Below are 16,408 nucleotides of genomic sequence, written 5' to 3'. Positions count from 1 at the left end.
GACCATATAGAAGACGATACAGAAGATTTCAAAGCCTGGAAACCTGGCTATGGTCATCAGAAAGTTGGTTTGAAAGCCAGAAAGGGCACATCTATTGCAATCAATGTCGAAGGGCATGGCGATGATAGCATAGACACACTGATCAACAAAAAACATTGATGACAGATAGATGAGGAGTATATGTTGAATGACGCACCGGACGAAGAAAATATTACAATGAAAAATTAACGAGAGTTAAAATTTTTTGCGGAGAGGGATGCAGACGCCCTTTTGCCGACAGAGCTGAGCCCAGACAGCTGACCACAGAGATAGTTTTCGCTTTTTAATGCACAAATTCAAAAATTTCGTCTTGTGACCGAGTTGACAATAAAAACCAAGATAATTTTTGAAGGCCAAGCAAACGTTTGAGTAGAAACAATGGCACCAGGGAACGATTGATAAGATCAGTACCCTCCGAGACAATAAGTCGTGAAATCATTTTGATATTAAAAGGGTTTCTTGCTCTCGCTCCACCCTTTAAAGACAAATTAAAGCAGGGACCGCCTCGTCAGTTTTAGTCGCGAAGAGTGCAAGGGGAAAAATTCTAATGCATCTTTAAAATTTCAATTGATGGTTTCAAATTGCAAATTGTTTTTTCTATTATGAACTGGGGGAATTTCTAAAAATACACGGATTCACATTCATCAGGAGCAATAAAGATAATCACAGTTTGCTTCTGCAAGAGAGGAACCAGATGACCACAGTTTCAAGAAATAGGTTGACACGTCATTTTGACGACTCGAAACATAAAATGAATAGGGGAAACCAAGAAGATTCTGGAAAATACTTTTTACATGGAAGACAGATGCAGACTTCACTGGTTTATAGGCCTCCGAATCACAAGGGAGGAGAGACAAAATCTTTGTCCACCAGAACAACTTCTGAAGGGCCATGCCTGAGTGGTATCAATTACATCACTGGGAATTTTCAACAGCGCGGAATTACTTGAACTTGAAAAATCCATTACCACAGAATGGAGAGAAAGAAGTAATTCTGAAGATCTACAGATTGTTTGTGGGATCAACCCTTTATCTGGCAAAACAGAGGAGGCCAGATACCACGTTCACAGTAAGTTTACTGTTTAGACACACCAACAATGCACCCGCTAATTGGCATTTGCAGTAAAACTTTCGAAACTTTTGCAGTGAAAAGTTTGAAACTTAACTTCACTAAGAAGGCTAATTGTAATATAGTGAGAAAAGTGACGCACACTGATCTGCAGATGTAAACAACAAAAAATCGAGGACAGGCTGCTAATTCCAGCTCAAGGACTTCGGTGCAGCAGCTTTTTGGATGTTAGAAAGGAAGCCGCATTTGATTGTTTTTACAGCACAAACTTTGAAAACATCTGGAGGAAATTAACTTTATATAGAAGAACACAAAGTTGGTGTGCACAATCTCATTGGTATCAAGTTTTAACCAAACCCGGGCTTGCGCGCAATTACTTCTCAACAGGGGCTAAAATTTTTCCAGGGGCTAAAACACATCTCAAGTAAACTACACCTGAGACCGTATGGCAGATGGGAAAAATTTTATTTGGTAGGGTATCACTGCCAAGATGCCCGCACACAAATTTACGGAAAGATTAACGTCTCCAAGTTGGGATCTTTGGGAACACATTTGATTGAAGCGGACTCTACGCAATCAGTTCATGTCTATGTGGGGGTGTTTTAAATGTAATTGGAAATTTAACCTAATCTTAATTTTGGAAATAGAACTATTTCTTTGAATTTCCAATGAGCTAGCCATATTTGGCCAGACTTTTGCACACACAATAAATCTTTATGCAACGATTAACTTCATCTGTAATGGTTTCTCTCATTTTCAATTGGGTCTATATACGGGATGTTTTTGTGCTTTTCATTCTCACAAATCCATATAATTGTTTTGGTGATCTTTTTAGTGATCGGATCTCTGCTTTAAATGTCGTAATCCTTCGGTAAAAAACAATTTCTTGTTGTCTCAATATTGAGAAGTTCATTTTTTCACTTAGATTAAAAAGTTCTAATTCAGCCGTGGAAAATTCATAACTCAACCCTTAGAAATTTTTCAAACTTATCTGTTATTGAAATTCGTGTAGTATTTCTTGGAAGCAATCTTTGGGTCAACTACAAACTACGTATTTTGTTCTCTTTTCAAATAAGCTGGATTGGTTTTGTCACTTTACATTACTAAGAATTCTTTTCCCTAAAAAATCCAAAATGCCCGAAACTTGAGAATAAAGAATATCACGCAAAATTGAGAGTGAGCTTTGTGCTTTGTTGTCATACGATTTATCTTATCATATTTTAGTTTGTTCATGTGATCTGATCAGATAACATAAACTCGAATCAGCGGATTTTTGTGCGTTCACCGGATTTTTGTGAGTTCACCGGACTTTCGTGAATTTATTTCCAGACTTTTGTGCGATTTCCGATGTTTCCAGACTATGAAAATTTTGAACCCACGACGCCCGCCTCGTATGTTCATCTTCGGTCTGGCCATTATTGCTTCCGTATGGACCCTCAACCTGGGAAATCCCAGGTCTTCACAGAAAGATTTGACCTGCTTTCTTAATTCTTTTCCCTTCCGACCAAAATTTCCAACCATTCCAAAACTTTCTTTTTATTTTCTACGAATTCCATTTTTATATGCTTTTATAATATTTTTCCCAAGGTATTCCGAGAGCCCAGGGTGTTTTTGACCAATTTTAGAATATATGAAATTTCAATCAACCTGTGTAACTGTTGACTCAATGACAACAATCATCGTGAATGCAAAGAAAAACAAAAGAATTTTGATTCACCAAGTTTATCGAAAATAAAAAGGACATTGTAACCAAAAAACGGTGATAATGTTAGATCAGAGGGTACGATTTCAATGCTTTATGAAGTAAAAGTGTTTGGAAAGATTGACAAAACTGTGAATTGTTTTCTGTATAGGAAATGAGTGGGGAAGAGGAAACCACTGAACAGTCACTGTTCAAAAACATCACAGAAGAGAAAATAGAATACTTCGAAATGGTGTTCGTACTTACCAAACGATATTGCTACGACAGACTGGACCCTGTAACCCAAAGAAAGGTATTTTTTAACCTCACAAACCTTGTCTATTCTGACCCTTCCCCCACCCCCAACTTTTAACCCCCACCCCCCGGCGCACGTGCTAAATTTTACACAAAAGCGTGCCATTGAACAACACATAAATAGCATTTTTTTGGGGGAGGCGTAAAAAGCACTGGAGCTGAAGGAGAAAAGAACCAAACAAATGAAATCATACATCACTGGAAAAAAATGTTCCGATTCTTGTGAAATTCTTATCCTTATAATTCTATTGATCTGGAATTCAGGTAAGAAGAGGAATAACTGTAAAGAATAACTGAATATCTGAAATATGGATTATTTTGGGTATCAAATAATCCAAATAGTCACGAAAATTATTTGCTTCAGAGAAATATGTTTCCAAACTAGCTTCTGTAATGGCAACAAGCCCCCATTTTTCCAACAGTAATTTGCTATATCCCACCAATAATTGATAAATATCTTATGCGTACATTTCAACACCACTTCAAAAATGGCTGAAAAAAATAACCGTTGAAAATATTGAAAAACAAACTTAACATAGCATTTGTTATGACATTCGTTCCAATTTTCAGATGGCTCCGCGATTTTTAGTGTGATACTTTCTCCAATATAACTAAACAGCGGGAAACGTGAGAAGATTGGAACTGCTTTGTTTTGGCTCCACTACTGAACATCAGCATGAGATTAGAGAATGAAATATCAGGCTTACTGAAATTAAAATTTGAGAAAACTTAAAAAAAACAAACACAAAAAACGAAAAAACAAATGTTTACACGGCTACAGTAATCCATAAGCCATCTATGATCTCAATGAACATAATTGTATCGTACCCACAAGTTTGACTGATACAACTTATATAGCGCAAAATTGCATTTTTCACATTTTATCTAGATATTGTTAAATTTCGTTATGAGCTAATTATATAATTCATTACTTGATTATTCGCGATCTGATCCCTATAATTTGAGATATTGAGTGATTCGTACGTATCATCAACTAAACTGTCAGAAAAGAAAACATATTGTCCAGTTATTTGCCATTTAATGTGTAAATACTGACATGAATCACTTTACTTGGTTAACCAATCAGAAACGAGTAATAATGGCGTTATAGACGATATACAACCTAATTGTACTTAGAAACTAAGCAAATCGTAACTAGGAGAGAATTACTTTCATATTGGGCTATAATTGGATTCTGTGTCAAATTTACTTTTTTCATATTCAAATTTTGCTAAATCAAAAAGAATTTTTTTAAGCTAGTGGGGCGTTCTTTTATGAAGTGAGCCAAAATATACTACCGTATACTGAAACCTTATAAAAGTTCGATAGGGTCTATTTACGTAAACAGAGTAAGCAGATCTTTTCAACTTATTCTCACGCCACTTCACCTGACCTTGAATGAGAAAGTCACCTCATCCAGAACAAAAACAAAGAAAACAAAAAAGCATATCAAAGAATCTGCGTGACATGCAATAAACTAGGTGGCCAAGGACATCAGCAAAAAGCAATTGTAAAACTGGAATCTTTTGAAGTTTTCAATGTCAATTTCGGAAAGAAGAAAAATACATAAGATGGAATGCCGACAAGCAACCTCATTTTGAGATAGTGATGAAAGTCGCAGTGCGATGCAAGTCTTGGCCAAAATTGTCACGTTCAAGCTCAAACTTTGGCCAAGAATTTGAAGTCTAACCCACGCACTTGGCTATTAATTGTTAATTTAAATCCGATTCCTTGCAAAAATCATGGAAGACTTCTAGAGACTTCTAAAGACTTGTAATTAGAGTTGCTCGTTACTGGAAAACGAATAAAGAACGAATAGCATTTAGGCTTGCCGAGTACGGGTTTTGACTTGGAATTTGGTCCTGAAAATAGCAAAACATAACAACAAGCAGTTGGGCTTTTTACAAAAGGACGAAGAAGTTGTTCAAGAAAAGTTAATTTTTCAACCTTTATTTTCGCAAAAGGCCGTGCATCTGAATTTTTAGGTTAAACTGAAAGCTGACACTTCCATCATAGTAAATGATGAAGGAGACAGAAAACGAGTGAAGGACTTGGAGAAACAATTCCTCGGTACTTACCGATCTGCAAAGGTCAACATGTCGGTCACCGTCAACTTCACAAATCTGACTTATCAAACGGATCTGTTCGGCTACATGAACAAGGGTGAGAACTGCTTTTCTATTAACCAGCCTTGAACACAACGTCTGTTAGATTGTTTTCAGACCCAGATTGTTTTTGAAGATAGCAATAATGAACCTCAAAAAGAGAAAATGAACAAAAATTTTTAAAAAAATTATCAATTTATGAATACTCGTAGTATCAGAGCCAAAAAATCATTATTTTAAAGATGAAATACCAAAGATGTCTGCATTCTAGTGAACTGCAATGAACATGCGACTTATCATTTTTGCAAAAAATAAGCTACAAGGTGACAGAAAAAAGATAAACTGTTTCTAAACTAAAAAACCGTCGACCTTTTTTTAACAAAAATGTTTAAATTTTCATTACAATCCTAATTATTCAAACAAAAAACCAATAAAATTAACTTTAGTTGCATAGGAACCCAACTGGAACTGCCGCTATTGAGAATAAGGTAATAAAAAGTAAAAACAACTATTACTGAAAGAGGTGAAAATTTGTCAAACAATTTTACGCAAAAATAGTGTTGAAAGCAAAAAAGCACCCTCTCCATGCTCTTCGCTGCATATATAATATGTACTCACTGAAAATTTGTGTTTAAATTTGATCTGCCGATAATTGAGCGTTAATTTGAAGTCTGTATTAACATCAACAAACGACAAAAGCAAAGGCATTTAAAAAAAAATTAGCGCCTATTACAGTCCAGTTCATTTTTTTCATTGTTAAGTCCCACTATCAGGTCAAAACTCGTCTTGTATAAACCAAATTTTTGTTTAAAGCATTCGATAAAATCTTTTAAAAACCAAATACTTCTCCTAATGTCAGTGAATCTGACAGAAAGTCGTAACATCTAAAATAATTAATTATCGAAAAAGATGGTTAAATAAGCTGAAAAGCATTTGATATCAATTGAACGCATAAGATAATTTCCTTAGCAACTCTTTAGATAACGATATACACCATTGAGCTACAACAGAATTAAAAGAATATAAAACAAATTATGAACATTGGAGAAATTTAATAATTCGTTAAAATTTAAGGAAACCTTTTTTCAAAGCCATAAAAATCGAATATTACACTAAAAATCACATTGTGTTTTCATTTGATCTCAATTCAATTCAACTTGGACTTCTCATTATTTCAAATTTCCTAAAGGAATTAAAATTGTCTATAAATGGGCCAAAAGAGCAAAAGGATTTAAAAAAAGACGGAGCCAAAATAAAATCTGAACACTATTTCGTGGCAAAAAGCGGCACAGAGACCAACACTGGCATTGATATTTCTCAACGGCTGTTGAAAACGCAACTGTTCCAAGTAAAAATTGGAAAAATTGTATTTTAATACATCAAAAATAATGATGCATACGCTACAAATACTGATATAAACTTGAGAAAAACGTCGAAACTTTTCGTTTAAGAAAATTTTCTTACCCACCCGAGTTTAAAAAATAGCCCTCATTTAGGTAAACAAAGACCGTCTCAGTTGTTTTTCATGTCTTCACTACCGGTCAATTTGGGAACTGTGGGCATATCTGGTGGTCACTGGGTTTCTAAAGCATCATATATAGCGCCTATTTTGGTGAAAAAATCATAATTTTCAAAAATTTCAGCCAAAGAAGTTAGTTCAGGCACCTAGCAACTCTCTTTCAGCTTTGAACAAAAAACTATCAGATTTTGATTAACAATTTTATCACTTTTTAAGAAAAAACCGAAGTAAACTCATATTCACATAACTTGAAACTTAAGTAACTCCTGGGAAGAAGGAAAAATCAAAGAAAATTTTTTATTTTCATATGCTACGATAAACCCATTTTTCGTTCAAATGGGAACCTGACCAGACAGTTCAAACCAATGTGACGCCTTGTTGTTTTGAAAGGGTCTAATCGGAAGACGATTTGAGCTCTTATAAAATTTTCTGTGTTAAAGAATTCCGGACAGTTATAAGATACAACTCTTTTTCTCAATCTAGTTGAGAGAGAGGTTAAAGGGAAATCATTTGCCACAGTTACGTTGATTTAAATATCAACAGGTCCAAAAAACATTTGATTGTAAATCAAAAAATTAAAATTGAGAGTTCAAAAAAAATTAGGTCTTACTATTTATACAAAACGCACGAAAGTCTGGACATAAACGCACGAATAGTCTGGTGAACGCACAAAAGTCTGGACATGAACGCACGAATGTCTGGTGGAATAAAAAAACTCTGGACATGAACGCAGGAAAGGTCTGATGAACGCACGAAAGTCTGATCATGAACGCACGAATAGTCTAGTGGAATAAAAAAACTCTGGACATGAACGCACGAAAGTCTGATCATGAACGCACGAATAGTCTAGTGGAATAAAAAAACTCTGGACATGAACGCACGAAAGTCTGATCATGAACGCACGAATAGTCTAATGGAATAAAAAAAACTCTGGACATGAACGCACGAAAGTCTGATCATGAACGCACGAATAGTCTAGTGGAATAAAAAACTCTGGACATGAACGCACGAAAGTCTGATCATGAACGCACGAAAGTCTGATCATGAACGCACGAATAGTCTAGTGGAATAAAAAACTCTGGACATGAACGCACGAAAGTCTGATCATGAACGCACGAAAGTCTGATCATGAACGCACGAATGTATGGACATGGGCACTTTCCGTCTGGGACCTCAAACTGGGTTAGCTTACTCTGCCATCTTCAGACTGAAAAAAGAAGAGCAGTTCCTTCACTACCAAGTACTTATTTAAACCAATCAACAATTAAAACGTCAAGAAACCACGATACTGAAACCCTAACAACCAAAACTTACTGACCAAATCGAGAATATTAGGTAATAAAATTCAAAATTGATCAACTTACTATTGATCAACTCACTACTGAGCAATTTTCCATCAAAAATTTGTCTCTGGTGGGACACAATGGCCAACACATGTTTAACGAGGATTGAATTTTGAAATCTACCCATACAGACAATTTTGTTTTGAAAAATGAACCACTAGAACTAATTTCCAAATCAAGACTTTGGGAATACATAAGAGTTCCATATAAAAGAAAACCAAATTTTGACGTCAGTTTTACTTATTTTGAATGCGATATAAGAATCCGGGAGATTAACGGGACTGGCTATTATGGTTTACGCGAAGGAACAGAACAGTACTACAGATTTTAATGAGTAAGTAAAACCAAGAGCAGCGCAACAACAACAAGGCTTCAACAATTACAAGTCATTAGTTGAGTTAATTACCAGATGTCAACGCATCTTCATCATGCAAAAACAGATTTGTTCTCGACAAAATAGAGGAAGCAAGCCCTGTGTATTGTTAGTGGAAATTATTTTACAAGAAAAAAACAGAGGTTGCATGATTGCCAATGAAACAGAAATGCCTTGTTGAAAAACGACGATTTTGGAAACAATACCTAGATGTCAAATCAGTAGACAATAGAGAACAATAAAGCCAACAAAATAAAAGCAAAAGGATCAATGACGAGTCACAAAAACGGGTTCGCATCTTTTTTCTAAAATCTAATATCCAAATTTTTTCTAAAATCTATGTAAAAAAGCAACCAATTTTGTTCTGAAAAACTTGACATAGAACGTACATTAGAAAACCAAATCCTGTCTATTTTATTGAACTGAAACTTTGTAAATAGAAAGTTAAAAGAAGCACAAAATCAATTTTTAGAGGATTTTTTAAAAGGAATTCCAAAACTCAAGGGAATTTTAAAACTCAATTAAAACAGCAATGGAATTTCAATAGGAAAAAATGGACAAAATAACAGTCTGAATATCACCAAAATTGATGAAAATGGTAAAAAAAGAAAAACAAAAAGTTGATCTGTAACGCTTTTAACGAAGTCTTTAGCGAAATGGGCATTTACAGAGGGCAGGTAGTTCCATTGAAAGTCAAAACATTAGAGCAGAAATTTCAAGAGTTTAAATTTAGACCTTTTACTTTGTGGGAAATCTATAAAGTTATTGACAATCTAGACAACAACAAAGCACCAGGGCCGGGAGTCATAATTTCTTGATAATTGAAATCCGGATAAAACGCTATTGGGACACATCTTCAGATTATTTTCGAAGATTGTATTCAAGAACAATTTTTTGCAATAAATCTGAAAGATGCACACATCAAATCAAATTTTGAAAAAAAAGTGATATTTCTGTTTTAACTATTTATCGTCCGAGTTGCGTAACACCAACTGTTGCAAGAGTTTTTGAAAGACCTTTACTTAGTTACTTGCTAGAATATCTTTGAAAAATATGCGCTCTTGAACGAAAAAGAATTCGGCTTCTAATCTAGAAAGTTGTCTACTGATGCTGTGCTTTGCTGTGGAAGAAAATCACGACAAGTTGATGTAATCTTTTATCTTGCAGAAAGCTTTCAATTCAATTTCACGAGAAAATTTCAAGAAAATTTTACTTTACCTCAATCAACAATTTTAATTCTCAAATCTTTCTTACGAATCAATTACAATGCACAAAAATGAATACTGACTTATCAGATAAAATAACTATTAATCATGGTATTCCTCTAGAAACTGTACTAGGACTTTATACTTTTCTGTTACAAGTCAAAAATTTTCTGATAAACTGGAAAGAGAAAATAATATTGTTCAATTTGTGGTTGGAACTAGTACAACATGCAAAGTTGAAAATTTGAACATAACAAAAATATTCAGTTAATAATTGAAAGATTAACAGAACAAACAGACCATTACCTGACAGAGAATCCACTCCTATTAAGTGTCGAAAGTACAGAGTTGTTCTTTACAGACGTTACTCTTTACAAATCATACCAATTCGGATCCGGAGTTTACTTTTAAAGATGAACTTATCAAATCAGATCAAATATGTCGTTATCTTTGAGTACAAATTGATTCAAATCAAAACTTTAAAAATCACTCGAAATCAGTTTTAAGCAAAATGGCTAATGCAATTCGTTCTTTGTAACTTGTAAAAAATCAGTTTCCTTTAAAAGTAAGAGTTGTTGTTTTCAAGTCTTTTTTACTCTCTAAGCTCTACATCAGTAAAATATTTCTTCAAACTCTTACAGCGGAAAACTTAAACCACATATGAAGGCAAATTAATTGGGGAATAAATATTTGATATTTTTGACTAAAATAAGACCACTCCATGCATTTTCTCATTAAGAACTGTATCCTGACATCCAAATTGTTTATCTCAAAGGTTAGCTGAACGAAGCTACAAACAGATATAAGTCACTTGGAAACATCCAAAAACTTTAAAATGTTCACTAGTAGCCAAAACGCTATACAGAAGAGGAGAACAATTCAAATTGTTATTAAAATGGAACAAAAACGTAGTGGAGTAACAAATCTGTCATAAACAAATTGCCTTCTTCAATAAAAATTTTTACATAATTTTTACACAAATTTTTAACTGAGTTTTTGCTCATTGAATACAAAAAAGTACCCCTTAATAGACAAATAGGAGCCTTCAACTCCCATTTTTTATAATGAGAACGAGTTACCATAATTTTAAGATTACCATATTAAAAACAATTCTGATACGGTGATTAATTCATTACAATCATTCAGGGTTACAATCAGAATATTTTGCATGTTTAATTAAAAAAAGAGAAACAAATGAAACAGGTGACGTCATTCGTGAAATCCAGTGTTTCTTTGGTGAAACCACAGACGATCTTAGTGTTTTACAAACTAACTATTAAAGGTAGATTTTTTTCTTGTTTGTGTAATGCTAGCCATAATTAGTAATGAGATTATATTTTATAATAAATACAAACATTAACAAAAACAAAATAAGGCCAATTTTTGATGGAGAATTAGAAACTCTTCTAATAACACCCCGGGTCGAGGTGTCACCGCTTAAAATCGCTAAAAGGTGTAAGATTTGCGGTGAATTTGAGTAAAAGTGTAAGATTTGCGTTCAATGCGATGAATGCGGTGAAAAAAAACTTTTAAGCGGTGAATATTATTTTTTCAGCGCTTAAGCGGTGAAAGAAAATTTTTCACCGCTGCAAGCAGGATGCGGTGAAAAAAATTTTTTCGCCGCTACCAGCAGAATGTGGTGAAAAAAAATTTTTTCACCGCTACCAGCAGACTGCGGTGAAAAAAAATTTTTAACCGCTAAAATTGCAAATCTTACAAATAATTTCAGAGCGCTAATTTCAAAGCTTATCTTATATTCACAGGAAATATCAATTAAGTAAGTTACAGATGCCGCAGTGGATTACGAAGTTGGTGACACGCATGAGGTAGAGGTTCGAACCCTTGTACGGCAGTTTCTTTTTTGTAAGAATTCCGGTGAATGCGGTGAAAAAAAATTTTTCACCGCAAAATTCAACGCAATTCTTACAAAAATTCACCGCTTTCAGCGCATTCAACGCTAAAAGATGCGGGAGCTTTGCGGTGAAAAAAGTTTTTTTTCACCGCTATTCACCGCTAATCTCACATTATTTTTTGTCAAAAACTCGACCCGGGACGGGTAAATTTTAAGTAAATTTACACAGTCTGGAAGGTTGTCTTGTGTTGGAGCGAAACACACTGGATAACAAACTATTTAGATTACTTAGCAGATATTAGTTAGTAGACACGATTATTGCATTATCAATATGCAAGATAACCTACACGTTTATGGAGAAAACAACATTTTCATCCCATTCAACGTCGCTAGAGTTATCAAAAGTTCCGCGTTCAAAAACGACTGAAAAAGACGCACTAGATCACAAAAAACTGCTACAGTTTTCGATCAACTTAACTTCCAGCTTTTGAAACTGGTCTCCATGTGTGCAAAAAAACAACAATGCAGCGATATAACTAACGTCTTCTTGAAGGCAAGAGAAGCAACAGTATTGATTGGTGAGGATAAACGAATAACAAATTTACACTACAGTGAAATGCCGCGTTTTTTATTGTTATTGTGATTATTATAACATTTTTATTATTATTATTATTATTATTATTATTATTATTATTATTAATCTTAATATTTTTATTATTAATATTACTTTTATTATTATTATGATATTATTATTATTATTATTATTATTATTATTATTATAATAATAATAATAATAATAATAATAATAATAATAATAATTATTATTATTGTTATTATTATTATTATTATTATTATTATTATTATTATTATTATTATTATTATTATTATTATTATTATTACTATTATCATTATTATTGTTATTATTATTATTATTATTATTATTATTATTATTATTATTTTTATTATTATTATTATTATCATTATTATTATTATTATTATTGTTATTATTATTATTATTATTATTATTATTATTATTATTATTATTATTATTATTATTATTACTATTATCATTATTATTGTTATTATTATTATTATTATTATTATTATTATTATTATTGTTATTATTTTTATTATTATTATTATTATTATTATTATTATTATTATTGTTATTATTATTATTATTATTATTATTATTATTATTATTATTATTATTATTATTATTATTATTATTATTATTATTATTATTATTATTATTATTATTATTATTACTATTATCATTATTATTGTTATTATTATTATTATTATTATTATTATTATTATTTTTATTATTATTATTATTATTATTATTATTATTATTATTATTATTATTATTATTATTATTATTGTTATTATTATTATTATTATTATTATTATTATTATTATTATTTTTATTATAATTATTCCTTCTAAAATTCTGAGTACTTTTTTTGTGTTAATTTTATTATTATTGTTTTCATCAATGCTATTATTACTAAGATCAAATGATCTCTTATTTGTAAAAAAACGAACATTCTGTCATTTTTTGCATTCAGAAACCGTTGATATCAAAACATGCTTATGTATAAGATCGATGATACCATAGAATCCGAGAATTCAGAAACTCGATTATATTTTTTTATTTTTCTGCTTTTTGTTGTTCGGGTTAGAGGTGTCACGGTGTAATTTGTTGATTTAAGCGAAAACGATTAAAAACATTAGCCTCTAAAACGCAAAGCTAAATTCAAGATCGAATTCCTAAAAATCAAACTACTGCCTAATTTAAGACGCAAGTGACTTGGTCACGGACTCAGTGTAGCCTGGATAAGCAGCATAGAACATTTTCAGAGCACCTTCAAATAAAAAGATGGGAGTATAACACGAAACAATGACTCATCAGAAAAGCAACCTTGAGCAACCTACTTACAATGGAAGTGATTTGAATGGGTTTTGCTTACCAAAGGTTTATCATAGTTCTAGACTCCTGTGATACGTACGGATACCTAAATATATATCGAAACATTTATGTGTACTAAATTATTTATCCTCTATATCTATAATTATATCATGTGTTTTTATAACTAAAAGTTATGACTTCTATTCATTCACCCATATTAATATCCCCGTTAGTCTACTAACTTATTTCATATTTTATTCATGCTAGTTTATTATAAGTAATCATAATTTCATTTAGTCAGTCTGAATTCAAGTTACTCTGCAAACGCTCTTCATATTTCTGAGTTAAACTTAGCAGCGGATTCGCACCGCGTTTCCAATAATCAGAATTCGTAATACACAACTAGTTGTGTATTAGCTCAGCAATTCCTAACACATTCTTGAGACAAAGTATTCGCAACCCGAATCCTAAACTATTCAATAAGATAGAGTATAACATGGCGCAGTCAGCGACAGAGGACAGCGGCAAATCCCCACTTGGAATTCAACCCTTTTGGGAAAAGGCGACACTAGAACCCCCAATTCGCTGGGAGTTTTGGAGAATACAATTGAAACTCGCAATCCTCGCCCGAGAAGGAATTGAAGTAGACCTCCTCTTGGTGGACCCTCCAGAACATGTTCTCTTACCTCCTGAACCAGCATATGAGGACGCAGTTGACAACCCGACGGCACAATCAGAGCGAGATCGACGTACCCGCAATGAGCAGGCAAAAACAGCGTGGAAAAATCAATGTCAACGTGTTATAGCAGTCGGCATACTTTGCGGTGACAAACCGTGGAAGTTATGTGATCGGAAAGCATCTTCTTTGATGTACTTGAGCTTAGGCATGGAAGGGCGGCGCGTATTCAACTCAAAGAATTCGACCGTCAGTCTCGAAACAATCTCAACGAAGGATCTTTGGGATGTTCTAAATACAACTTTCAATCGGATCCATAATATAACCTTCGATAGATATCTCTTCCTCACACGAAAACAGCAAAAGGGAGAACCGCTGAGAAGTTCTATGGACATCTCAAATAACTTTCGGAAAACTGTGATCTAGGAGATAAAGGAGAGACTATCATCCGGGACGTCTTTATCGCGAATATGCAAAATGAAGACATTCAAAAGGAGCTTCTTAAAGAAACAGTAGACCCGGAAAAAGCATTGGCAATAGCAATTAATTTCGAGATGGGTACGCTCAACCAACTAAAAATGAATGCAAGTAAAACCGAGTCACATTCAACTGTTAACCAAGTACAACGGATGCGCATCGCGAATGCTACCCCTTTCTCCAATATGAATACAACAGCACGGAAAAAGCCTACAACCTGTCATTTCTGTGGATCTAGTTGGACCTCTGACCACCGTAATAAATGTCCCGCTCAGGAAAAAAGATGCAATAACTGTGGTATTGAAAACCACTTCGCAAAGGTTTGTCGCAAACCTAAAGATCCCAATTCGTACCCAAAACCTAAGCCGCGGGTCAATAACGTAGAAAAAGATGATCAAAATGAAGATGTCAATCAAATTTCGGCCAATTTTGATCCAGATTTGGAGTCAAACTATTCTTCAGATGAAGATAATTGTGTAGCAGTAGTATCTTCAACAGATTCCACAACTTCGGTCGACGCAATCAATCTTCCTGTAATTTTCGGCAATACATCAGCAAATGTTTTGGTGGATTCGGGCAGTGTATGCACAATAATAAATGAATCCTTGGCGAACTCCATCATTTCCCATGACTCGAAATCGAAGTGGATACGCGAAGCGAATCCTAAACAATTGAAAACATTTTCAAACGAGCCTATTCATACGGTGGGCATTCTCCAAACTTCAATTCAAAGCAGCAATTGGTACGCAAATCCAATAGAAATTCAAGTAGTGGCGGATGAACATCGTTCTCTATTGGGTAGAGATTTGTTTCCAGCTCTTGGACTCTCAATACATCAATCAAATAATCATATAACAATCAATCAGATAGATCAAGAATATTGCCCAATCAAAAAACAGATTGCTATTGGTTATCCTGACCTAATCTCCAGAATTGGTAAGTCCAAAGTACAGACAGTTCGTTCAAAATTCCACAAACATTATACTCCATCACACCAAAAAGGCCGCCGTGTTCCTATAAACATATTAGACAAAGTATCCGCTGAGCTAAAGAAACTTTCTGAACAAGGACACATTGAAAAACTACAAGAATGTTCGGATAAAAACTTCATTTCTCCCATTGTAATTACGGTCAAAAAGGACAAATCTGTAAAATTAGCTCTTGATTCGAAAATATTAAATAAAGCGATCCACAAAAACAAGTATCAAATGCCAAATATAGATAGTCTTATCGATTCAATTTCACAACATATTGATAATTCAAATCTGGGAGATAATGTCTATTTTTCAACGATCGATCTAAAATATGCCTATAGTCAACTAAAGCTGCATCCGGATACCGCACGTCATTGTAATTTTAATATCATTTGCGGCGAAGCAACAGGTACGTATCGTTTTAAAACGGGATTTTATGGCCTTACGGATATGCCGGCCGAGTTTCAAAAGGCAATGGATTACACATTGGTTGGGCTGACTAACACATACTGTTTTCTGGATGACATAATTGTAGTTAGCTGTGTATTCGCTCAGCAATTCCTAACACATTCTTGAGACAAAGTATTCGCAACGCGAATCCTAAACTATTCAGTAAGATAGAGTATAACAACTCCGTTGGGTTACCGTATTTCTCTGGAAACAAAATTACCTCAGCAAGATAGTAGTGGATAAAACAAGGGATTCAACCACCAGTAAAATTTGTCCCTTTCTCCTAACGCTACTCGCGCATGTCGAATCGGGCCAAATTTTACTGTTTGTTGAAACCCTTGTTTTATCCACTACTATATATTAGCTCTAAATTCAATAAAAAATCAATTAAAATCAAAGAAATAAACAAAAAATCAAAA

General features: G+C 33.5%; 1 protein-coding gene across 1 annotated transcript in view; it reads left to right on the top strand.

Moving 5' to 3' along the window:
- Positions 1-930: 930 nt before the first annotated feature.
- The window catches only part of LOC142356317 (angiotensin-converting enzyme-related protein-like), a gene marked incomplete at its 3' end in the record, with an annotated part of 58,577 nt that continues 43,099 nt past the window's right edge, over positions 931-16,408 (top strand). Inside the window, exons 1-3 of the mRNA XM_075408250.1 lie at positions 931-1,107; positions 2,961-3,101; positions 5,089-5,266. Coding sequence (XP_075264365.1) covers positions 931-1,107; positions 2,961-3,101; positions 5,089-5,266 — 496 coding nt within the window. The remainder of the gene's footprint in view (positions 1,108-2,960; positions 3,102-5,088; positions 5,267-16,408) is intronic.

Source organism: Convolutriloba macropyga, unplaced genomic scaffold (assembly GCF_964194025.1).
Source record: "Convolutriloba macropyga unplaced genomic scaffold, txConMacr16.3 SCAFFOLD_1197, whole genome shotgun sequence".
NCBI lineage: Eukaryota > Metazoa > Xenacoelomorpha > Acoela > Convolutidae > Convolutriloba > Convolutriloba macropyga.
This window is presented reverse-complemented; position numbering and strand designations above follow the sequence as displayed.